The sequence below is a fragment of the Pseudorasbora parva genome, chromosome 4, assembly GCF_024679245.1.
Source record: "Pseudorasbora parva isolate DD20220531a chromosome 4, ASM2467924v1, whole genome shotgun sequence".
NCBI classification, from domain to species: domain Eukaryota; kingdom Metazoa; phylum Chordata; class Actinopteri; order Cypriniformes; family Gobionidae; genus Pseudorasbora; species Pseudorasbora parva.
In genome coordinates, this window is record NC_090175.1 from 10,040,163 (window position 1) to 10,067,160 (window position 26,998).

The 26,998-nt window shown below is 42.6% G+C and overlaps 1 protein-coding gene across 4 annotated transcripts in view; it reads left to right on the forward strand.

The window, feature by feature from the left end:
* The window catches only part of inpp4b (inositol polyphosphate-4-phosphatase type II B), a 246,261-nt gene that overhangs the window by 59,946 nt on the left and 159,317 nt on the right, over positions 1 to 26,998 (forward strand). For all 4 annotated transcript variants that reach the window (XM_067440836.1, XM_067440838.1, XM_067440837.1 and 1 more), the window contains one exon: positions 10,686 to 10,765. In XM_067440836.1, coding sequence (XP_067296937.1) covers positions 10,686 to 10,765 — 80 coding nt within the window. The remainder of the gene's footprint in view (positions 1 to 10,685; positions 10,766 to 26,998) is intronic.

Genomic DNA, 26,998 nt, shown 5'->3' on the forward strand with positions numbered 1-26,998 from the left:
TAGGTGTGTTTGTTTCTTTAGTAGAACACAAATGAAGATTTTTAACTCAACCGTTGCTCGTATAACGCATGTCAATGGGGTGTATTTCTATAGCCCCATTCGCACGGGACTAGTATTATCTGGGGACCTCTGGTGATTTGTAATAATTGCAGAGAATGTCTGTGATCTTAATCCCGTGCGAATTGGCCATGTCTGTAATTTGTAAAGTAAAAATCCCCCCGCAAATTACCTTCCATATTTCGCTGTACGGTCCTGTGCTAATATTAGTCCCGTGCGAATCGACATCTCTGTGATTTGGCCAGGATTAGGCGGACTGTAAATCATTTTTGCAAGCTTTTTTTCTTCCTGTGAGCATTTCTGTCTTTATCTTTCACGAAGAATAAAGTCTGCATTCATAATGCGCACCGTTATGAATTCCTGCACGGATTATACTTTCACTTTAGAATGAGTACCAATTTGGGATTAATCTGATTGAATGGTGTGTTTAATATTAACATCAATACTATTCTTAATGAAAAACAGAACAGAACAGTACAGTACAGTACAATGACAAGCTTGTTTAAATGGGCGCTTTTACATTTAGTTTTGAAACTGAATCTTCCGCCGTATATATATTCAGCTTCTCACTCGTGATAAATGAAATCTGATTCCTGCCGCTGGTCTGAGCTCAGTTCATGGCGTCTGTTCGCTAACTGAACGAAATTGTGTTTATTTATTAGGCTACTGTAAAATAATCAAAACAATATCGATGCCTATTTATAATTTCATACAGCTATATAACGAAGTCTTGACATCATATCCGGGAGAAGTCAGTAAATTCGAGTAACCCTATATATACTGTGTACATATACAATAGCATATATACTATGTACCCTATATATATATATATATACTGTTGGGTTGGGAAACAATATATACCGATTGTTTCGTGTCTTAAGACATCAATGTGTCGCCACGAGCCACAGGGTTTAATATGGATTTCTATGTCTGTGTGTTTTTTACTCTTATAGAAATACACCCCATTGACATGCATTATATACGAGCAACGGTTGAGTTAGAAATCTTAATTTGTGTTCTACTGAAGAAACAAACACACATACATGTTGGATACACTGGGGGTAAGCAGATAAACATCACACTTTCATTTTTGGGTGAACTATCCCTTTAAGAGTGTTGCAACAAAAGTCTTAACCGTCACACTTTCCTTAGTGTTAAGCATTTAGGGACAGTTTCTGGCGAAACACAGCAATGGGGAAATGTTTGCTATAATTATGAATAAGCAATAAACAGAATGGACCACTGACTTTTCAACATCTTTAATATTTACTAACTACACAGCTGTACTATAATATTGGAGTTATGGAGAATGTAATTTTTTTTTTTTTACATTATACGTCCAGCTCGTTGTTATTGTATTGTACTCACGCTTCAATGCCTCTTTCCCTGTTTGATGCGTTTGGTGTTCTGTCTGCTAACCGGCTTTACTGGAAACAAGAAATCTAAATCAAACTAGATCGATAAAACATTATTTTTTGAAAGATAACCGGGGAAAACACTCAAGTCTGCAGCTATAATCAGTCACTCTTGTGCACAAGACTGGCATGAGTTGGCAGGAGATAATTGATGCACAATGGAAGTCATTAAAAAAAGAAAACAATAGGTTACTATCGTAACCCCGGTTCTCTGAAACATCGAGTGGAGAGATCCACCTATGGGAAGGGCATCCGTACCTGACCTCTGCAGAAGCATCCAATTGCACCAAGTCTGACAAGACAGGCAGGAGCGCGCAGCCAATGCCCAGTAAGGCCCCACCCCTTACCAGCGGGCATATATGGGCTGCATACGCTACTGTACATCAGTAAGTATATTCGCTTCTCGTGCGGTAAGCTGGGCAACGCTGGTGGATCTCTCCACTCGATGTTTCAGAGAACCGGGGTTACGATAGTAACCTAGTGTTCTCTTTCATCATCTCGTTTCGAGATCCACCTATGGGAGAGACATGGACAGCTCCCCGATTGCCCAATACACTCACAGTGAGGTCCTGTTAGCCAGAAAAAGACGGTCACCCCGAGGGGCGGTGCACGACGCGTCTCATAATCATGAACTCGCCACACCGACGCAACCGCGTAACTGCGGTGTGAAGCAGGACATGAAACATAGGCTATGTGTGTCACACATAAAGAAGGCAGGGTTAGGAAGACCCCACCCCCAAGACCGAATGTGCTACTGAGGTTCTGGTGACATCCAGCTTGTAGTAACGCACAAACGTATGGGGAGAAGCCCAACTGGCCGCAGAACAGATATCCTGCAGTGATACTCCCCTGAACAGAGCCCAAGAGGCGGCCAAGCCCCTCGTGGAATGAGCTCTGATGTTCCCTGGGGGTTGCACTCCCTTTGATTCATATGCCAAGATTATAGCGTCCACAAGCCAATGTGAGAGGCGTTGTTTAGACAGGGGATCCCCTTTGCGAGGAGGAGCCCATGAAACGAAGAGTTGGTCACTCTTCCGGAACGCGCTGGTCCTAGACACATACGTTTGTAACGCACGGACTGGACACAGGGCATTTAGCCTCTGATCCTCCGCGGAGGAAAAGGGCGGAGGGTGAAAAGCGGATAGCTCCAACACCTCCGATGTGAACGCAGGGAAACATTTCGGCATGAATGCTGGATTAGGCTTGAGGAAAACCTTATCTCCACCCAGAGAGAAATTGATGCACGAGGGGTGGACCGAGAGTGCATGTAACTCACTGACACGTTTGGCTGACGCCAAGGCCAAGAGCAAGGCTGTTTTGAAGGACAGCAACTTAAGGGGAATATTCCCCAGAGGCTCAAAAGGGAATTGAGACAGAGCTTCCAGCACCATGGAGAGGTCCCATTCAGGGATCGTTCTCCTAATGACTGGCAAGGAGCGACGGGCGCCCTTCATAAATCTGCGGATTAGAGAATGCTGCCCAACCGTTGAGCCCTCAAAACCCACATGACAAGCAGAGATAGCTGCCAGATAGAACTTAATAGTGGAAAAAGACCTGCCCTTATCCATAAGGTCTTGGAGGAAACACAAGATATCAGCGACTGAGCACTGATATGACGTGAGACCCCGCCCATCACACCACTCATCGAACACCTGCCACTTACAGCCATACAAGGACCGTGTAGAAACGGCCCTGGCATTCTGTATAGTAGCCACCACGCGCGGGGGAAGCCCTAACGCGCTTAGGTTCGTCCTCTCACGGGCCAAGCCCAGAGAGCTACCCTGTCCGGGTGTGGGTGATAAATCTCCCCGTTCGCTTAAGACAATAGGTCTATGCGGAGGGGGAGGCACCACGGCTGGGCATACAACAGAGGGATTATCTCTGCCAGCCACGGCGCTTTGGGCCACCTGGGTGCTATCAGGATGAGAGAAAACCCCCCCTCTCTTGCCCTGGCCAGTGTGAGAATTATCAGGCACAGGGGAGGAAAGGCATACAGCAGCACTCTGGGCCACGGGTGGGCCAGTGTGTCCACCTCGAGGGGCGCGTCCAAGTCCTTTAGCGAGAAGAACATAGGACAATGGCTGTTTTCGCGCGAGGCGAACAGATCTACGGGCGCCCGTAGTCTCATCCATATCATGTCTACTATCTGAGGGTGGAGGTGCCAATCTCCGAAGAGCGGGTTCCCCCTCGATAGAAGATCCGCGCCTCTGTTCAGAATTCCCGGAACATGAGTCGCGCGTAACGACAGGAAAACTCGCCCGCTCCATACCAAACGCTTGTAAGCTAGGGCATGAAGCTTCGGCGAGCGCGCGCCGCCTTGACGATTGATAGCCACTGTCGTGGTATCGTCGCAGCGTACGAGCACATGATGTCCCTGCAGACGAGGCAGAAAATGATTCAGAGCCTTCTAATTGGTTAGAAGCTCTAAATAATCTATGTGCTCTGAACGTAGTTTGCTCGGCCGCAAACCGTTCACAGTTCTGCCCTCCTGGGTGGCACCCCAGCCTGTTAGGGACGCGTCCGTCGTCACGACTCTCCACAACATGACAGTCCCCAGAGGGGTACCCTGTGCGTAAAAGTCTGCGCTCTTCCAGTGGCGCAGAGCTGCAGCGCAGGTGCGCGTCACTGTTACAGAGCGGCAAAGATCGTGTAACGGGCTGAAATGTAGTGACAAAACCCATTTCATGAACGCCCTCATCCTCAGGGGTCCTAGTGGCAAAAACTGGATAGCTAAAGCCATAAGACCCTGTAGCCTGAGACATGTGCGATATCGCCCCCTAGCCCCCTCTCTGAACTGTGACAGACAGTTCATCAGAGAGAGAACGCGCTCTTGAGAGAGACGCGCTCGCATGGAGACTGAGTTGAGCTCCATGCCCTGAAAGATCACCCTCTGACTGGGTGTAAAGTTGCTCTTGTTCACATTCACCCTGAAGTCCAGAGATCGGGTGTGTGCGAGCACACGGGGGGTGTCCTGCAACACCTTTTCCCTCGAATCGGCTATGATGAGCCAATCGCATATGTATGTCAGGATCCGTAGACCAGACATTCTTAGGGGAGTGAAGCCCGCTTCCACACGCAAACAAAGTTCGGGGGCTTAATTTTTGCCCGAACGGAAGCACCGTGAGTTCGTAACAAATGCCTTGATAGGCGAAACGAAGAAACTTCCGGTGTGGTGGATAAATGCTTATGTGGAGAAAAGCATCTCTCAGATCGACCGATGTGAACCAGTCGTTCCGTTTCATGACACGGGCGAGCCAACCAAGGGTTAACATTATGAATCTGTATTTCCTCAAATGTTTGTTCAACACCCTGGGGTCCAGAATAGGACGGAGGGAACCGTCCTTCTTTGTGACCAGGAAATAACGGGAAAAGAAACCCTGGTTTATCAGATTGTGGGGAACCACCTGAATCGCACCTTTGTTTAGAAGAGAGGAGATTTCCTCCTTCAGGACGTGGGCCGTGCTTTCCTCTGTGTGAGAAAAGAGAACGCTGCTGAAACGTAGATGTTTCATAGCAATCTTCAGGCGATAGCCCTGTAATATCATGCGTAATACAGTAAGCCAGGCTGACACACAGCTTGTGTGAATGCTCGTCCGGGCCGTGCTGGCTTCGAGCATGCCTAGCTGACTTATTTGTGATGCAATGGCGCCCTCTAGTGGAGAAACTAGGGACGACACGTGCAGGTTCACCATTGCGAGAGAAAGGGTATTTCCCTACATTGAGAGGGTATCTCGCTGTGACGAATTCATTTGATTCGTTAGATTTATTGTGTTTTTTGTGTTTCTGTGTGTGTTGTGTTTTCTGGGAAACACTGGGGCCGAAGCCTTTATTATTTGGGTGAGGGGAACACAGTATGTGCGGTGTGGTTACACTGCTTTTGAACTTTTCCTCACGACAATCCCCTTGAACAGGGGGGAACACACATCGTCCACTAAACACATGGGCTGGGCAGCCACGGGAGGGGGACACCCTACAGCAGGAACCTTCCGTCCTTTGGACAGGGGTTCTGGGGCAGGGAGAAAGCCCAGAAAACTTCTTTCGAGGCTTTTCCTTGACCTGATTAAAATTACGTCCCGGGACCGGGGGGTTGGGCAAACGCACAGGGGGCGCCTGGCGTGGGACCGTCTTCCTGGGAAGATACAATATGAAGGCCTCGTGCTCTTTCTTGTCGTCGCATCGTTGTTGCATCATAGCAACTGCGGGGCCAAAGAGAGCCCGGCCGGGCTCTACCGGGGCGCCTGCGATACGTTTCTTTTCGCTATCCGGGAGACCAGACAGTTTGAGCCAGAGCGAGCGCTCTCCTGCCACGGAAAGCGCCATAGAGCGCCCGCAGGTTTGGACGACCTGACGAGCATTACGGAGAACGAGGTCGTTAACCGTGATGATCTCCTTCCACAGTGCAGGAGAGGGAGAAGATCCCTTATCTAACTGCTGGCCCAGATCGTCCAGGATCTCCGCTTGGTAAGCGGAAAGGAGGGAGGAGACATTCAGAGTCCTAACAGCCAAGGCCGAGGATTTATAAACGGCCTGGTGCACCGAGGCAGAAAAACGGTCCATCCTGTTAGGAAGGACCGGCTTCGGGGGGGCGGGCAGCCCTCCCTGGACTGGGTTGAGGTGTCTGGCAATGGAGGGCTCAATGGCAGGCGGTTCGCCCATGCCGCGAGCCGCCATATCTTTAACCTCCAGCCCCGCGAGACCGTGTTTAAGATCGAGCGGGTCGTTCCAGTAGTGCCTCATGTGCTTAGCGCACGCTGGAAGAACGGGAAAGAGTTCTTTCCTCGGGCCGGGGGGGGCTCCCAACACTTTACCGTCATAAATATCCCTCTCCTGGTCGGTGGCGCTCTGTGGAGCCGGCCATTTAATGTTGAGACGAGCGGCCGCTCGCTCACACACATCCAGGAGGATGGATTGAGGCAAGGCCGCGGGGGCGCTAGCCTGGGGAATAACAGAGGGCGGGATGGCCTCCTCGTCCTCCGAAATTTCAAGAAGGCCCGCGTCGTCGTAATCACCGGACCCGGCAAGATCGTAGGCGAGCGGGAGGTTACCCGTGAAGATGTCCTCTTCGGGGAACTCAGGATTGGGCTGGTCAGCCAAAACAAGAGCCGTCGCGCCCCGGGAGGTCCCCGGTAGCGCGCTATCGTCACCGTGTTCCATATCCGAGTACGACAAGTCGAGCTCGCCACACTGAGTAGCGGCAACTTTAAGGCGGTGTCGCAGGAGTTTCTTAGGCAGTACCAGGCAGTAACTGCAGTTCTCCGGGTTCTCTATTGCCTCCTCTGCGTGCTTGAGGCCCAAGCAGACCACACAGAAAGGGTGAAAATCCTTAGCGGCGATAAGAGACCCACACGCGGCCGGGCAGGCCCGTAATAGGCTAGACACAGAAGGAGAAGACTGAGAGAGCGACATACCCGCGAAAAACTCAGAAAGGTCCGTGGCGGCAGCCGTGGAACAGGAAGACGGACGAGAGCGCGAGCGGCTCCGAATGCAGACACAGAATGTGGCAGAATAGAACTGTCACGCCCGGTGGAGGCTGATCTGGCGATATTTCCTCCTGCAGACAATAAGTGAGCAGCGCAAATCTAACCGAACTGTGTCAGTGCAGAGATCGCGAGAAGCGAATGTCAACTGATGTACAGTAGCGTATGCAGCCCATATATGCCCGCTGGTAAGGGGTGGGGCCTTACTGGGCATTGGCTGCGCGCTTCTGCCTGTCTTGTCAGACTTGGTGCAATTGGATGCTTCTGCAGAGGTCAGGTACGGATGCCCTTCCCATAGGTGGATCTCGAAACGAGATGATGAAAGAGAACTTAAGTGTATAATGTTTTTTATTTATTTTTTACAATACTCAGTTTCATATCAGGCGTCAAACAGGCTTAACTTGATTGCTAATAATACACATCTGAAGAACTTTTTCTATTAACATGAAATCATCCATCGCGCTTGAGTTCAGCAGATGACTCAAGGAATAAGGGTTTTGATCCCTTATTTCTTTTATTGATAAATGGTTACTAAGGACTTTGTTGCAATGCATAAAAAACTTAAAGGAACTCTCAAGTAATTATGGGACAATACTAAATGACAGACTTAAAGTTACTTAAGTGGTCTCTTTTCTTAACTTAAGAGCTTTCATGTAACCAGGCCCAGGCATTTTCAGCTAGCTAAATACACTTTGCTGGACATATTGTTAGGCAAATGGCCTATTAGTCTCTTTTGCATTTATGCAGTATACTGAAGCCAAACCTGAGAAGGGAGCCCGGAAGGTTTTGTGGCTTTCCTTGACATGTAATTTGCGTAGTTGTGTAACTGTTGTTGGCCAGTAAGAGCTCTGCTTGTAAACCTCACTCCTCTTATCTAGCGACTGATGCTAGAGACTTTAGCCTCCTTACTAGAGCCTTCTTCAAATCCCACTCAGAGCAGGTCAGGAGGACCGGTTGATTTTGGTGCCATGACCCGGATTAAATTGAGGTTTAGTGGGGATAATGTAACGGACGTAGGCCATTAAAAAGCTGTGGATGTAAACCTCACTCCCCTGATCTCAAGAGGCACACCAGCGACTGATGCTAGAGGTGCTGCGGTCTTTAGCCTCCTTATTTAAAGCACCCATTTCCCACGCTGGAGACCAGGGTTCAAATCCCACTCAGAGTGGATCAGTAGGACCGGTACAATTTGGTGCCATGACCCAGATGAGTGTTAGGATTAGGGGAGTGAGTGTTATGGATTTAGGACAGTAAGTAATGGTTACAGTTATACTCAAAGACAGGGATTGTGCTAAACGTGCAAATCTAATGTTTATGAAGCGTTTTTGAATCTGTAGGATTTTTTTACATCTTATTATTTGACTGTGTGCAGATTACCTAAAGGACTTTTTGAACGGTTACAATCAGTGCAAGTGTTTACAAGCTTGAATTTTGCCTGTGCACTTATTGGCTTAGTTATATGAAGATAACTAGTCTCAGCGGAGGCATCACTTTATCTCTTGGCACACTGAAGCCGATTCTGCCAATCTCTCACATACTGTTCAGCATGTGTTATGGAGTAATGATGCCTGAGATCATGTTCCTCGAGCTTTGCCATTTTCAAAAGGTTTCAAAAGAGACATAGACCAAATCAAGCTGGAAGAGTATTTGTACACTGAATGTTACAATAGGTATTTGTAGAGATCAGGGTGTTTAGTTATTATCTCGACTCACAATGAGCTGGTTCACTCAAGTCTTTGTCAATGCTGTGAATTGGGCCGTAACCTTTTCAGCACGTCAGACATCAATAAATCACTACCCGCTCTGTTTTAACCTCCCATAGAGTGGCTAGTGACCTTCTTATTTAGCCAGATTAAAGCCATGAAGATGCTAAACCCATTCCTGCTCAGGAATAGACACTCTCGTTCCCAATTATCCCACATGGCTGTCAGAGCGGAGCGGTACACATTATTCTCACGTATTTCAATATGTCACGCACAACCGTGCGATCCCGTCTTGATCTGTGACAACACTTAAGTCTTGGTAAACACCATATACGTGCCGTTATGAGTAAATCTTTATTTAAAAAGACAAACAGGAACATTTAGTGAGTGATTAGAATTTGTAGAGACACATCTACGGTCTTGGAGTTAAGCTTTTCTCTGAGAAAAGAACAAAGAACGGCACTGAAGTCATTCTTATAAAGGGAAGATGTGTTCGGGGTTTTGCCGACCGGATACGGTGAATGTTTAATCAGTCAACGAGCTCCGCTTCACCTTCATTGCTCTGGTTGGTGTAGCGCTATCCTATCGTGTGCAGAGGGAGTTTGAAAGACAACCGTTTATCCGCCCCTCTGATTGAGCTGTCAATGGTGAGTTTCCAGACCAAACATCTTGATGTGGGTCCGGCTTGTCAGGCTACAACTTTACAGCATTTTCCCCAAAAAATCAGAGTCCGTTTGGGCCTGTTTGAGCATTTCCAGTGAAGAACGCTGCATGGTAATTAATTTTTGAGAAATGTCGAGGGATTCCTGAGTGTGTGTTTGTGTGTGTGCGCTGTAATTACTAATTAAGGCAGTGTAGAGGACTGCATGTCCTTGGTATGAACAGATCTCCCTCAGCGGAAAAACCCAGAGTGACGGTGCTGCTTCCAGTCCACGTGTATGTCTCTGTTTTCTCATTATGTTGCCCGACAAAGCAGTTGTGCTTAAGCTGCTGTATCCTTCTGAGAGCAGACATTTATGAAGCGTCTCTCCTCCTGGAGCTTTGACTGTAGCAGGATCTGTGTCAGCCTCCGCCTGTGTGTGGCAACCTCTGACTGCACTGCACACTTTAGAAACCAGCTCACAACTCCCCACTAACACATCACATCTATCTATCTATCTATCTATCTATCTATCTATCTATCTATCTATCTATCTATCTATCTATCTATCTATCTATCTATCTATCTATCTATCTATCTATCTATCTATCTATCTATCTATCTATCTATCTATCTATCTATCTATCTATCTATCTGTCTGTCTGTCTGTCTGTCTGTCTGTCTGTCTATCTAATGTCCGTCTGTCAATCCATCTATGTATAATCTGTAGATCTATCTATCTATCTATCTATCTATCTATCTATCTATCTATCTATCTATCTATCTATCTATCTATCTATCTATCTATCTATCTATCTATCTATCTATCTATCTATCTATCTATCTATCTGTCTATCTGTCTGTCTGTCTGTCTGTCTGTCCATCCATCTGTCCATCCATCTATGTATAATCTAGAGTTCCATCCATCCATCCATCCATCCATCCATCCATCCATCCATCCATCCATCCATCCATCCATCCACCCACCCACCCACCCATCCATCCATCCATCCATCCATCCATCCATCCATCCATCCATCCATCCATCCATCCATCCATCCATCCATCCATCCATCCATCCATCCATCCATCCAATGCGTGTATTTGAAATTATTATAATTTTATTTTTGTTTTATTACATTCAAAATTTGAATTATAGTTCTACATCCTGGTTTCTACCTCAAATTCAGGGATTGATTTGGAATCGAAAAAGAAGCCACAACCCTGAAGGTTATATTAGCGTTTACACATAGTGCTGTCTTTAAACATTGAGGAAAAGGGTATGTATAGTAGGGAACCCTCCAGATGCCGCACGTGTTCAGCAGGAGATCTGTAGGGTTGGGTGCCGTCTGCATTCGTTTCATGACCACGTTCTGCTGTGTTTCCTCTTTAGAGCAACGTCTTGGGAAGTAGCAGCTTCTCTGTGGCCGATCTCCTCCAGTCCAAAGACCAGCAGCTTTCTCTCAGCCTGAGGTGAGTTGCACTGTGTGCTTTATCATTCTCTGCAGCGCTGACTTCATTCAGGCTCTGCCGTCATTTTATGGCTGAGCATCATTTTGGCGTGTTTCGTACACATGCGATGAACTCTCTGGAGGTAGATGATGTCAGGCACACACAGCTGATCAAACAGGGCTGAGACTCCAGTGGAAAACAGGCCATCTGCTCCTGTATTTGGCATATTTAGTTGCCACACATCTCAGTCTGACTGTCCAATGAATGCACAGCTTGAGTTTTTATTGTATGGTACGACTGGGTGGGTAGTAGATTTGAATAAAAACTTTGAAATCAAATCTTCAGATTTGATATATTAGTTTCACTGTTTTGAGGATTTTTATTAACTCGAGTGAAGCCGTTATTGTGAACTCATTAATTTGCTATGAATAAATGTATTTCTGTTTTTCATCCATCAAGTTCTAAATATAATGAGTAAGTAATTTAATGGGTTGAAGTACCTGTCATTTTTCATTTAATTAACTTGATTATACAAAAATAGATATTTAACACATTTTAATTTAATATGTAAACCATTGTTTTGTTGCATTTTCTAGCAGAAATGACTGTTAATATGTTATTAATCCATCCCTATTATGAACAAGCTTGGATAGTTTTGATGAAGGTGAGGGCTGGTAAAGGGGGTAAATATGAAAACTGGGTAGTGTGTTGTGGAGAAAGAGTCATGTAGAGGACGTTGTGTGGAATAATGGTCATCAGCTATAGGTTCAAAGCCCACAAGGTTCGAATAAATCATGAATGATGATCACAATTGTGCTCCTCCCAGTGGGGTTGTTCTTATAAATGTACAGTAAATCATATTTAAGCACCAATTAAATGACAGATTGTTATCCAAAACTAAATTAGTACAGATGGTGCAGGCAGGACACATTTATATCCAGAAGCATCTGCATCATGCCATTAGGACTTTAAACAGTTTTGTTGCCTTGTTGTCATCCACTACACAATTTCATACTCAACCAGCTGCTCCAGTGCAATTATTTCCTGTGCACACGGACACACTAGTTTTCTCCTAAACTTAGTGAGCTGACAGCATTTTAAAGCTCTACCAAGTGGCTACTTTAAAAGATACCTTGTTTTGGCCAAATTACAGGGCTGTTTGCTTAGTTGCTACCTATGAAATGTGCCCTTGTAAGTCTCTTGGCTGTTTGGATGCTATGTAGGCAGTACACATTAAGGATCCTATTTTAACGATCAGACGCATGGTCTGAACCCGCACGGCGCAGGTGCACTCAGGGCATGTCCGAAAAACGTGCAATAAACCAATCAGAGTCTCATCTCCCATTCCCTTTAAAAGCCAGTTATGCTCGAGCCATGGTCGAATTTGTGAGTGGAAGGACTGAACGCTTCTCCAGATAGGAATGGAGCGATTGTTAATGAGATGAACAACACCCGCCTCGTGAGTGGGACTTTTATTACGACGGGACACAGTCACCAGCGCTATTTCCGCTTTTTCAGTCATGAGTGTGAGGTAACGAAGCTCTGTTTATCATATCAGATACATTTGAGTGTATTTAAAATGATGTTATGACATTACTTTGTGCGTTCACTCAGCGGCTACTGTGACTCTTGTTCACACTGCTAAGAGTAAAGCGTTTCGGCAGAATAAAACCGGAAACCGAAGGTAACGCAGATATGACGCCATTGGCAGGCGACTCCATCAGACACTATGCTCAGACGTCCTGGCTCCTTAGTTAAAATAGCAATTTTCTCAGATTTTACAAATAGTTGGAAACATTTGGGATATTGTAAGTACTCAACTGAACAAAATATAAAACACTGGCCTAGTGGTTTTTGGATATTTTACTGCAAAAATACTACATAGTGCACCTTTAAATAACACAATAAATACTGCGCTATTGACTTTAGACCAGGTTTTTGTTGGTCAAAATAGCAATGTGCCTGAACACACTTGGTTTTCAGACCAGCATGCCCATGTGCGAAAAGATGTGAGCGAGTGTATTTGCTAATCAAACAGCACTGGACGTGAAAATCATAACCTCGTTGATCGCATTGAGCCGGGTGTATGATAGGGCCCTAAGAAAGCCTGCTGTGTTTTGGAGCAGAGCCGGTGTGTGTCAACATCAGCGAGGATTGCTGCTTAGTCCTAATTGATAATGTTGTTTGTGAGTGACAGCCGGAGGGATTCCCTGAACAACACACGTGGAATTCCATTATACAATAATATTAATATTGATTGTTGTTTCTCTTTAAAGTGCAAATTCACTTCTATATTGATTTTGAACAAAATTATGTGTCTGCTGCAGTGTGTGTACATAACCACCCTACTGTGGTAAATATCCATTCACCCTGTTATTTTCCACGTAAATCTAAAAGCCATGAATACTATTCTTAATGAAGCTACTAAAGTTATTCAGTCAAGAGCAGTGAGTGATTTTCTGTTTTCTTTTCTTGTTTGGTCATATTAAGAGCAACACCGTACTGTATTCACTTTAATACACATTTATTTCCCTGCTGTTTATGTCCACAGACATAAGCAACTGTGTGTATGTGAACTTTGTGTTTTTGACAACCTTGTGTATTTGTGTATTAAGATGTGAAAGAGAACTTCTGTGTGCGTGCTTTGGGTGTGTGCGCTCAGAAAACCATATCAGAAGTTTAGACTGATATATGGATTTAAAACGCATGCACATAACTAACTTATAATGATGAACAGCTGTAATGTCACGTGAGTGTGACCGCGATAGAGATGATAATTAAAACCAAACATGTTTTTATTAGAGTATCCGAGGTATGAGCTGTAAAGGCTCTGCCCTCTTCTTAATAGGGGTGGGGAGCCACAGCTCATTTGCATATAAAGATATAGTACATGCACGAAAACAGCACTAGCATCTACAACATGATATAATGAATGATCCGTGGGGTGTTTTGAGCTGAAACTTCAGGCACATTCTGGGGACAGCTGAGACTTGTACTATAGCTTGTAAAAAGGGGTATAATAGTTCCCCTTTAATTGGCATATTGGTCATGCTGCGGTGTAGACACTGGCTCTTGCTTCTTGTTGTTTGTTCTTTTTCGCCGTTTCTGGCTGGCTGTTTGCTCTCTGTCGCTCTTTCGGTCTCCCTTGATGCTCAGAATAGCATTTCTCTTTGGTGAGGAGCAGCAAAAGTACAAAAGCACTGCGCTGTCTTGGGTAATGCAGGAAGGCGTACAGTGCACGGGGTCCAAACGTCTCAGACTGCTTGTGAAAATGTCATTTTTTCCATATTGTTAAAAAGTTGGATTGGAAAAAATTTGAATGAATTTTAGATTGCGTTGTGTTTCTTTAATGAGAGCAGATCTGGAGCTCAATTCAAGCGTGATTTTAGATTTTCCAAAGAACATCTTGAGCTTTAGTATTTCAATAGAAATAATATATTTAGTATTTAAAAATAAAACAAATGACTCACAATTCTGCACTATTTCTTGATAAAGGTACTTATTTGATAAGTTACTTAGAAATGGTGTGTGTGTGTGTGTGTGTGTTGGTGGTGGGGGGGGGGCATGTTTTAGTGACATATAAAGACACATATAATGACATGGGTATGACAAGGAGAGGGTGAAATATGAGGACATTACCCATGTCCCCACTTTGTGTGTGTGTGTGTGTGTGTGTGTGTGTGTGTGTGTGTGTGTGTGTGTGTGTGTGTGTGTGTGTGATGAGTAGGTTTAGGGGCAGGGGCAGTGTAGATAGAAAATACGATTTGTACAGTATAACAACCATTATGCCTATGGAATGTCCCCACATTTCACAAAAACAAGTGTGTGTGTGTGTGTGTGTGTGTGTGTGTGTGTGTGTGAATTTTTTAGAGATTTAAAACTTTTTTTCTATTTGAATACAAAAAACCCCAACTATGTTTAAAGTTTTGTTCACGTACAGGTTTTTTAAAAGCATTGGTCATACATTTTGTTCTTCAGGCATGTATTATATCATTAATACATCTAAATATTTAGTCATAAATTCAATTATTATTTTTGTAGTTATAGCCAATAATGTATATTTTTTACACTTTTATTATAATTTTTATATAATATTAGATTTTTTTTTTCAATAACTAGATATATGACTTTTATTATTACATATATATATATATACCTTACCATCCTTTCTGATTCGACTGTGTCATTCGTACAGGGTCTATTTGCCTTTGTCTATTTAGATCCAGATTTGTCCTACTCTAATTGATTGGATCAGATGTTGTGGTAATGTGGTGATTTATCTCAGAGCTTTGTTTGGGTCATGCTGTAGATCTGGCTCGTTTTCTGAAATGCCTCTGAAGAACAATGGGAAAGGAAAAATACTTTCAGAGACAAAGCTGCTGAAAAAGGGGGCGTTACTCTCTTTAAATGTCCACAATCTGCACTCTCTTTCAGTGTCTATATGGAAAAAGCTTTTCAGCAAAGATTTCGACGTCAGTTGTTTTTGCTGTGAAAATAATAGGAAAGTAATGCGTCCGTAGTGTGTGTTTGTGACTCTATTGCTCGCCCCGGCCGAGACCTTTCACACAGTTGTCGGGTTTGCTGCACTGCTTCAGGAAGTCTTGTCTTTCCTCTGTTCGTCCCCTCGCAGGTCACCTTTTCATTTTCTGCCTTATCTCTTCCTCTCTCTGTATCATGACACATTCAGTTATTTATAGATCCTTATCCAAGCAGTCTTAGATGCTGGGAGTGTAGGGCAATAAACAACGGTCTGCAGTGGAGATCTTTGAGTCTTGAATTCAATCACTTTACAGTCGGTGTATTGATTGAGAAGGAGTTTATGGGCAGGTTCTCTTTGAGACGTGCCGTACCCATGGCAGATGAAATCTGACGCCCTCTAAATGTTAGCAGGTCGGTCTTACACTAAATTAAATTTCTCCTGCACTTAATGAAAGTTCCATCATGTGTGAGTTTAGGGTGCAAAGTTACAGCTTTTCTTCTACACCTGCTAATGCTAGGCACATCATATATTGAATCTGTTAAAGAAACACTCCACCGTTTTTAGAAATAGGGCTTATTCAACTTCTTTCCTACATTTAGATATGTGGGCGAATGCATTTTTGTCTCAGTGCATGCATTGTTTTAGTTTGGCAGGGTTGCCGCTGTGATGTTATGCCTGATTAACATCTTTAGGTTCCGGTACTGTGTTGCAGACCGGGCAGTTAAAAAACGGTGCACCATCCTGGAGGGATGTACGCTATGTGTGTGGTTGCTTAATAAATAAAGAGAAGTTTCAGCAAGTCGTTGTCCCGTGCCATTCATAACACTACATGTTGTCAGAAATTAGGGACTGGCGAACACCAGAGAGTTTGTGAAAAAACGCCAGCGAGACCAGACCCACGGTGAGCGAGACATGCGGGGGAGCGGCGGGGCGCCAGAGAGACGAGCGCACGCAGGCCGAGTGCATGAGAACAGCGCAAAATCTATGCAAAAACAGGTCAAAAAGGCAGTATTGAAACAAATTAAAGAGATAGTTCACTTTAAAATGAAAATTCTGTCATCCTTTACTCACTCTCAAGTTGTTTCAAACCTGTATGAGTTTCTTTCTTCAGCTGAACACAAGGGAAGATATTTTGAAGAATGTCAGTAACCAAACAGTTAACTGGAGCCATTGACTTACATAGTAGGGAAAAAAAAATACTATGGAAGTCAATGGTTTCAGTTAACTGTTTGGTTACTGACATTCTTCAAAATATCTTCCCTTGTGTTCAACTGAAGAAAGAAACTCATACAGGTTTGAAACCACTTGAGGATGAGTAAAGGATGACAGAATATTTATTTTAAAGTGAACTATCCCTTTAAGAGAAAACTGAGTGTTTTTCCATCATGGAGAAGTTGAATCCACCGTCGCCTATGCAGCTCATCGGTAATCTTGCTGATAATTGAAAACGTTTCAAGCAGAGATTCAACATCTATCTTGCCGCCAGTGGTGCGGGTGGAAATAAAGAGAAGTTTCAGCAAGTCGTTGTCCCGTGGCATACATAACACTACAGCCGCTAGCTTAGCTTAGCATAATGAATAGAATCCTATGTTGCCAGCTAGCATGTCCTAATTACTTCTTGTGGCCAGCGTATTCACAACGAGTACAAATAGCGATGCAGATTAAGACTAGGCGATTTCCTAGGCAGATATTAACTTGGGACTATATTATGGGGAAGCAAAGGCGAAGCAGAGATATCACACAACACATTGCAATCGCTCAACCGCCGGAGGACGTGAGGATGAGAGCCGTGATGTCTGCTTCGCCTGTGCTTCCCCATAATATAGTCCCAAATCAAATCGTCTCTTTATCTGCATCGCTATTTGTACTCGTTGTGAATACGCAGGCCACAAGAAGTAAGGTGGGTGTCTTTTTTTTGGATCACTTTTACTCAGGACATGCTAGCTGGCAACATAGGATTCCATTCATTATGCTAAGCTAAGCTAGCGGCGACCCTGCCAAACTAAAACAATGCATGCACTGAGACAAAAATGCATTTGCCCACATATCTAAATGTAGGAAAGAAGTTGAATAAGCCCTATTTCTAAAAACGGTGGAGTGTTCCTTTAAAGGGGGGATGAAGTGAGAAATCAACTTTCTCTTGAGCTTTTAATATATATATAAGCTCATGGTAATATAAGAATATCTTGTACGTTTCGGAGCTGAAAACTTCCTTGTTAGTCAAAGAAAAGCTTTTATTGACAGCTGGCTCAGCAGCAAACGAGAGATCTGCGACTTTCCTTCCTGTGCCGTCAGGTCAGAGAGCAGCCAAACGCCGCATCTCAACAGAAGAAGATCAACCATCTAATGGGTAAATAACAGGCCTACGTGCTGCTAAACCGGATCGAGCTATCAGGCATTAATATGCCATTGAAGATAACAAAATATTGTGGAAGAACATGTAAATAAATGTAATTCATTTTGAATAGAATTGTATTAGTTAAACAGCTCAAACATCCTTTATCACTAGACAAAAATTGAAATAACCTGTTAAACATGACTATATATTTTCCCTTTTATTGAACCTGTTTGCCATGAATTGTTCTTTTAAATTGAGTCAAGAGCTCAAGGGTTCTCCAGGGTCTAAGAGTAAACGACTCCTTTCATAAAAACTGAAGAAGATGGATTGTGTTTGTTACTAATATGTTCATTTTGACGGCTTAATGTGAGGCATTTTCTACATGTGTTGCCATCTTAGACAAACTCCTCCGGAGGAAAACATTGTGAGCTGTTTTCTCTCATTTCAATTTCTTATATTTTGACTTGAAAGATGCTAAAGCCAATTTTTCAACAACAAAAAAAGACAAATTCATTTGGCACTTGCAACTAGCATCACAGAAGACATTTAATTTCATGTAAGTATCCACTCTCTTTAAAGTACCAATCATTCTTTTAGGAATAAAACTTCTTTATTGAAGGAGAGCTTTCATTTTGGACCCTGTGTGGGGTAGATTAAAAGTAAATGAGGGCATTTAGAAGAGAAAAGCCACTTGAGTATTAAAGAGGACCTATAATGCCCTTTTATAAAGTTTTGATTTTGGCCTCTACTAGATTAGGGTTTCATGCTTGAATGCAAAAACAAATTATTTTCCACATATTCTCCATTCTTGCGGCTCCTCTCTTCCCAGTCTGTCAGTAACGCTCGGTTTAGTTCCTGTCTCTAAGAAGCCCCTCCCTCTAGAAAACACAATGTGCTCTGATTGGTCAGCTGGAGCAGTGTATTGTAATTGGTCAATTGCCTTGAGCTTGAGTTCAGACACACAAAACAGCAACATTACACACTAAAGAAAGTTGAACATGAAAAAAACATAACAGGTCGAGTTTTATCTGCAGTAGTGCAGTATCTTTTAGCATGAAGTGAACTAAAAAGGTGTTTGCTACATGGCCCTGTTTGACCCTTTCGTTCCAAATTGTCATTAGGTCAATAATGGGTCACCTCATCTTATTAGCACTTAACCCACCATTACATTGCTTTGTTCACACACTCACCTGTGTGTGTTTATCAGGAAGGAATGTCTTTGGAAGTTCACTCAGGTCATCAGATAATTTAAGTGTTTCGAAACATCTGTGGGCTCATTTATAAAACGCATGCACGATCCGATCTGACGGGGAGCTTGAGAAGACGAGAACAATTTAATACGCTCGTATTTCAATTATGCATGCGTCACATAAACACCTTGTTTTGAGTCTCCCCTGTAGGTGAATATTTATGAATATCTGCGAGATAACCGTCAGCTGGAATATGTCAAACACGAGGAGGAGAGAGATTCATTTATTACCTTAAATGAAATGAACATAAATCAGCATGCAGATGAATGAACCCCGTAAAAGGCTCGTATGAAGAAGGGTTCCTGGCCTACATTTCCCCATTCATCCTTTAGTCTCGTCTGCTATTGTTGAAATTAAATTGAAGAAGAATGCTTTGATTAAATTAGTCTGCTAAATGCAGCTTAATAAATGCCAATAGCAAACAGAATACAGTATAGGGAAGAAAACATTGACGTCTTAGTTTGTTGTGGCTTTATTTGCATGTATACAGGAATATCACAATTGCTAAACCTATATTTAGAATAAATGTTCAACAGGAATGTGGACTTTAATTGGAAAATATGCATTTATAATGTGCATTCGATCACTGATTAACAGCTAAACCTTTTCGCATGCATTTTACATTGCATTCTGTATAGGTGGAGTTACATTTTTTGGTGATTTAATAAATATTGTTTAAATTATTTGTAGGAATAAAAATCGAATTGTATACAAAATATATATATGTATGTATGCATGTATGTATGTATGTATGTGTGTGTGTGTATGTGTTTGATTAGTGGTGTTGAGAGTGTAAAGCACTTTGGTCTTATATTAAAAACAACTTATGTTGTTTTTAAATGTGCTATAGAAATAAAGGTTATTGTTGTTGTTGTAGTATATATTTATATTGTGTGTGTGTGTGTGTGCACATCAGCTAGTGCACCACACATATTTACACATATTTACACCCCAACACATTCAGTGTTATTTTTATAGCAGTGTCTCTCTTTCTTCCACCCTCAATAAACTCCCTGTTTCCATAGACCATATCCTGGCTGTAAACAAGACGTTGGGTCTGTTATGTGCTGCGCTCAGTATAATTTCATTGCTTAGCCAACACTGGCCAGAATTAGTCCATAACTTCATAAAACCCATGATGGCTTTTGGGTGAGTGTTGATCTGGTGGTTTGGTTTAGAGAGCTTTTATGTGGCTAGAGCTTTTCTAATAAAACCCCCTTAAATTAAAGTTTGATTAGACGCACTGCCTGTGATGTCAACAGCAAAACATATTTTGGGGCGGCAGTGGCTCAGTGGTTCATGTAGGTTGTCTACAAACCGAAAGGTTGGTGGTTTAATCCTCGGTTCCACCTGACCAAGTGTCGAAGTGTCCATGAGCAAGACACCTAACCTCAGCTGCTCCCGACGAGCTGGATGGCGCCTTACATGGCTGACATCGCCGTCGGTGTATGAATGGGTGAATGTGAGGCAAAAATGTAAAGCGCTTTGGATAAAAGCGCTATATAAATGCAGTCCATTTACCATCCATTTAGTCCATTTACCAGAGGTGGAAAGTAACGAATTACATTTACTCGCGTTACTGTAATTGAGTAGTTTTTCTGTGTACTTCTACTTTTTTAAGTAGTTTTAAAAATCTGTAATTTTACTTTTACTTAAGTACATTTCGATTAAAGTATTGTACTTCGCTACATTTTAAACCACATCCGTTACTGAGTAAAAATAAATCATTAATGCAAAGAGGGGAGGAAAAAAACCGAGATCCGGAAATGACTAATATTGAATAGAGGGCGCGGGAGAGAACAAGCGCGCAAATATCAGATGGACGTCAGTGACGCAGACCCAGATGAAAGCAAAACGCCGTCGTGAACTCCTGGCTAGTATGGAAATACTTTGGATATAGAAAAAAATAATGTGGTGTTGTCCTGGAGGATATCAAATGTGCACAAAATGTGGATGCAAATGAAGAAACACATAGAACATGTTCGGGCACACATCCCTCTGTGCAGATAAAGGTATGTTTATAACTTAGGCTGATTGATTTCTGTGACGCAGAGGGAATCCCGGAATCCAGTCATGAACATTAACTTTACATTATAACCAGGGCTTGACATAACACCCGCCAAATGCGGGTAGATTTCGGCTGTGGCGGGTACGGCACTCACTCTCTCACTAGCCACTGTGGCGGGTTGAATGTAATTTCAGCCTACAGCCAAATGAAATGCCAAGACCGTCGTATCACAAAATTACAATTTTTTTACTATTCTTTATCGATCAACTTGCAGTAAGTGAAGGCGGGATAGGCGGAATCGCGTGAATGGCACACAACAGAAGCGTGCTCTCTCTCTGTCACACGTGCAATCAGTTCTCCATTTACCATTTACCAACTGCCAAGTCGCCGATATACTTCACATTCTATGTTCCTTTCTGCCTCGCGCAGACGCGCACAGATGCGCGTGAGCCTTCCAAAAGACTCCTTTGGCAGTGAGCGCGGAAAGACTGGTTCGGCGCGTGCACTGGATACGCGCACTATCTAGTTGACGTTTGTTTCCGAGCGCTCAGTTCGCTGTTGCACGCGCGTCATCCGCGTGGTGACAAAAGAGAAATCGTCTTCAGTGCAAAGTTTTAAAAGAATCTATTGTGTCTGTTGAATAAACACCTCTTATTAAAAGCATAGGGGTCCAGGCAGCATGGCCACCTCTTGATATGAATGAATTAATTTTTTTTCCATGCAGATAGAACACACACACACACACACACACACACACACACACACACACACACACACACACACACACACACACACACACACACACACACACACACACACGTCTGGTTCACTATCTTTGTGGGGACTCTCCATAGACGTAATGGTTTTTATACTGTACAAAACGTATTTTCTATCCCCAACACTGCCCCTAAGCCTACCCATCACAGGAACATTCTGCATTTTTACTCTCTCAAAAAAACTCATCCAGTATGGTTTCTAAGCCTCCTGAAAAGTGGGGACCGCTGGCTGGTTCCCACAATGTGGGTAATCTCAGGTTTTACTATCCTTATGGGGACATTTGGTCCCCACAATGTAATATAAACAAGGGCACACACACACACACACACACACACACACACACACACACACACACACACACACACACACACACACACACACACACACACACACACACACACACACAGATATAGGCATGTTTTGTTTTTTGCCATGCTGGTACTGTTTGCAGCAGGTCTTAATTATTTTGCTACTGTACTTTGAGCTGAATTGAAAATTAACTTACAGTTTCCTGCAAAAGTGCCCAAGTCTAAATTGAGCATATACATGCAAACACAGGTGCGTATGCATATCATACACATACAGATGAACATACACACACTTTTGACACCTGGTTTTGTTAATAATATGGATCACATGTTTTTGTTGCCAAATTGATTTCGGACAATTTTTGAATAACTGAAAAAGCATGCATGTCAATCTGCTTGAATTATATTGATCACAGAGATAGCTGTGATTGATTGGAATGAAGGTTGTTTAATATAAAATGAAATAAATAAAAATAGCTCAGATGTAGTAAATTACTTTTGCCAAGTTGCTGTAGCTTAGCTTACTACATTTCCTAGCTACCCCCAGCTTCAGGGTAGTGAAGCTTAATTGAATGTAGAGTAACTGGTATCTTAGCTCACTACATTTTCCAAGTATCTTGCCCAACACTGCTCCTTGTGCCTGAATAATTAAATACACATGCACACGTGTAATTTGCTGTAGTTGTCCAGCCCTTGCCCACCTGCACATCCCAGCTGATATACAATGTAGTCTTGATTTGGGTGGTCACTCTGCATGTGAAAGTTTGAAAGGGTTTTAAATCTTCAAAATCAAGTAAAATGACTCAAAATCAAGTAATTTAAGCATGCCAAAGTCAACTTTAATCATATAAAATGTAATTTCCAAACTGCAAAATTGTGGCCGGTGAAAATGCTGAGTGGCTAGTTATTTTGGAAAACCACTAGCCACGGTGGCTGGTGAGCAAAAAAGTTAATGTCAAGCCCTGATTATAACGTAGAATTGGTGTAATACACGCAAACTGGTGGATGAACGAAAAACTCGAATGTAGAGCTGCAGGCCTTAGAAATAAATCAAATCGCGACATGGTCCGTGAACATTAAAGCATAAAACATTGCTATATGAATATATGATCTGCTTGTTCTCTCTCTGTGAATGAGCTGCTCCGTCTACTACATATGGACTCTATTATTCTTAAACATTTTTACAAATTAATGATAAAAATAAGTTGTTAAAGGGGGGGGGGTGAAATGCTGTTTCATGCATACTGATCTTTTTACACTGTTAAAGACTTGGAATCCCATACTAAACATAGACAAAGTTTCAAAAGTTAAGGTGGACGTTTGATGGGAGTATTTCTTTGTCAAAAATACTACTTCCGGTTAGTCATAAGTTTCGGCAAGTTTTTTGAGATCATGCGTCCCCTTTGACGTTAATGGGGGCGGAATTTCCTTGTATGGGCCTTACGGACACTTCTACCGGAAGCGCGTGAGAGAGAGCGAGGGAGAGAGCGAAAGCAACAGCCTACGCCCATCAAAGCGCTGGCTTGTAGGATGCTGGACAGGTGACAATTACACATAGCACATAACAATGTCACCAAAAAAGTGCGTTTTTGGTTGCCAGACCAAGACAGTCCTGCACAGATTCTCCAAAACCCCGCGTTAAGGCAACAGTGGATGTAATTTGCTTTTCCGGATCAGCAACTGAGTTGCGCGAATGTTTATATCTGTTCGCTGCATTTCGGTGCCGACTGTTTCATAAACAAGGCCCAGCTCGACGCCGGCTTTTCCCAATCGCCTAATGCTGAAGGATGGAGCAGTCCCAACGTTAGAAGGGTGAGTGAGACTGCTTCAAATGTCTGTTTTTTTTAGTCCGCTTACTGTCTACACAAACCACGCGTAAACACACAAACACACGTGCACAACTGCACTTCCCACATGTACACCTTCAAAGACAAAAATACGACGATATAATTCAAGTATAAATATGTAAATAACACAAGCCGCTAAGCATATTATATAGTTAGTGTATAACTTGTAACTTACCACATAGAGACGTCCTGCTCTAGTCGTTTTTGCTGCTGCTCCTGTTCAACTGCAGCCTCTGGGTCTGATTCCGGATCATAGATGTATTGCTGTATCTGATTAAAAGCCATATTTTTATTTTGAATAAAGTTTTTTTCCCGCTGTTAGGGATGACGGACTCGACTCAACACACAGCGCGCTGCTGCACACGTCATTATTTAGCTCCGCTCACACGACACGCCCCCACCCGCTCGGCTTTTTTCGGAAAGACTCGGAACAGCGCATCTTTCTTATATAATTATTAAAAAAATAAAGACTTTTCGGAGATATGCAGGATGCAATGCTACTCTATAGGTACTCAAGATTGACATGACACTGACTGAAACTGAGTGTTTCACCCCCCCTTTAATCTAATTCATAGTAATTTATTGAATTTAGTTTATTAGACATGTTTTATTGAAATTTTGATAAACAAAATAAACAAATGGTTTTAAGTTTGTTATAATAAAGCATTTGTTCAACCAAATAAAAAAAGACCAATCTTCTTCATTCATTTAACATCATTTTAACAAGTGATAATAACCATCATTTAATAATAGGTACAGTAAATGTTTAATTGATGTTTTCTGAGACAGTTGTCATATCGTGAAAATCTCATCCTATCACAACCCTACAGGGGAGAGTCCCCCACACCCACTGTTAAAAAAGTAACTAAGTAACTTTTACTCTGAGTACATTTTAAATGAGCTACTTTTTACTTTTACTTGAGTAAATTTTTAGACCAGTAATTTTACTTGTACTTAAGTAAAATTTCATTGAAGTAACAGTACTTTTACTTGAGTAGAATATTTTGTTACTCTTTCCACCTCTGCCATTTACATATGAGAAGTGTTTCCTCCTTCTGGAAAACCTTACGGTTACTTAGAGATGTTTCATCCAAAAAAAAAATGAGCCCATGATTTACTCAAGTCATCCTACACTGTAAACAAAATAATTGAACATTTTCTAGTGACTGATCACATGAAATTCTGTGAAATTTAATTCACAGACATTCAATTCGGCCACCTGAAAAATTTAGATGTGATCAGTCACTAGAAAATGTTCAATCGGAGACCTGAATTGTTACAGTGTAGATGTGTATATGACATTCTTCTTTCAGACTAATATAATCTGAGTTATTAAACTAATCCAAGCTTTATAATGGCAGTGAATGGTTGTCTCATTTATGATTATGAAGTCGATAGAAGTACATCTATCCGTCATATAACTGCTCCACACGGCTCCGGGGGGTTAATAAAGGCCTTCTGAAGCGAAGTGGCGCATTTGTGTAAGAAAAATATCCGTATTTAAACAATATTCTAAGTCGAATTGCATACAGCTTTCCACCGGAAGTTAGTTATTTTAGTCTATAAAGTTTTAAATATGGATAGTTTGTCGTGTGGAGCAGTTATATGATTGATTGATGCACTTTTATTGACTTCATAAATGAGGCAACAATTCTTATATGCCATTACAGGGAGTGCAGAATTATTAGGCAAATGAGTATTTTGACCACATCATCCTCGTTATGCATGTTGTCTTACTCCAAGCTGTATAGGCTGGAAAGCCTACTACCAATTAAGCATATTAGGTGATGTGCATCTCTGTAATGAGAAGGGTTGTGGTCTAATGACATCAACACCCTATATCAGGTGTGCATAATTATTAGGCAACTTCCTTTCCTTTGGCAAAATGGGTCAAAAGAAGGACTTGACAGGCTCAGAAAAGTCAAAAATAGTGAGATATATTGCAGAGGGATGCAGCAGTCTTAAAATAGCCAAGCTTCTGAAGCGTGATCATCGAACAATCAAGCGTTTCATTCAAAATAGTCAACAGGGTCGCAAGAAGCGTGTGGAAAAACCAAGGCGCAAAATAACTGCCCGTGAACTGAGAAAAGTCAAGCATGCAGCTGCCAAGATGCCACTTGCCACCAGTTTGGCCATATTTCAGAGCTGCAACATCACTGGAGTGCCCAAAAGCACAAGGTGTGCAATACTCAGAGACATGGCCAAGGTAAGAAAGGCAGAAAGTCGACCACCACTGAACAAGACACACAAGCTGAAACGTCAAGACTGGGCCAAGAAATATCTCAAGACTGATTTTTCTCAGGTTTTATGGACTGATGAAATGAGAGTGAGTCTTGATGGGCCAGATGGATGGGCCCGTGGCTGGATTGGTAAAGGGCAGAGAGCTCCAGTCCGACTCAGACACCAGCAAGGTGGAGGTAGAGTACTGGTTTGGGCTGGTATCATCAAAGATGAGCTTGTGGGGCCTTTTCGGGTTGAGGATGGAGTCAAGCTCAACTCCCAGTCCTACTGCCAGTTTCTGGAAGACACCTTCTTCAAGCAGTGGTACAGGAAGAAGGAGTCTGCATCCTTCAAGAAAAACATGATTTTCATGCAGGACAATGCTCCATCACACGCGTCCAAGTACTCCACAGCGTGGCTGGCAAGAAAGGGTATAAAAGAAGAAAATCTAATGATATGGCCTCCTTGTTCACCTGATCTGAACCCCATTGAGAACCTGTGGTCCATCATCAAATGTGCGATTTACAAGGAAGGAAAACAGTACACCTCTCTGAACAGTGTCTGGGAGGCTGTGGTTGCTGCTCCACGCAATGTTGATGGTGAACAGATCAAAACACTGACAGAATCCATGGATGGCAGGCTTTTGAGTGTCCTTGCAAAGAAAGGTGGCTATATTGGTCACTGATTTGTTTTTGTTTGGTTTTTGAATGTCAGAACTGTATATTTGTGAATGTTGAGATGTTATATTGGTTTCACTGGTAAAAATAAATAATTGAAATGGGTATAAATTAGTTTTTTGTTAAGTTGCCTAATAATTATGCACAGTAATAGTCACCTGCACACACAGATATCCCCCTAAAATAGCTAAAACTAAAAACTAAAACTTCCAAAAATATTCAGCTTTGATATTAATGAGTTTTTTGTGTTCATTGAGAACATGGTTGTTGTTCAATAATAAAATTAATCCTCAAAAATACAACTTGCCTAATAATTCTGCACTCCCTGTATAAAGCTTGAATTAGCCAG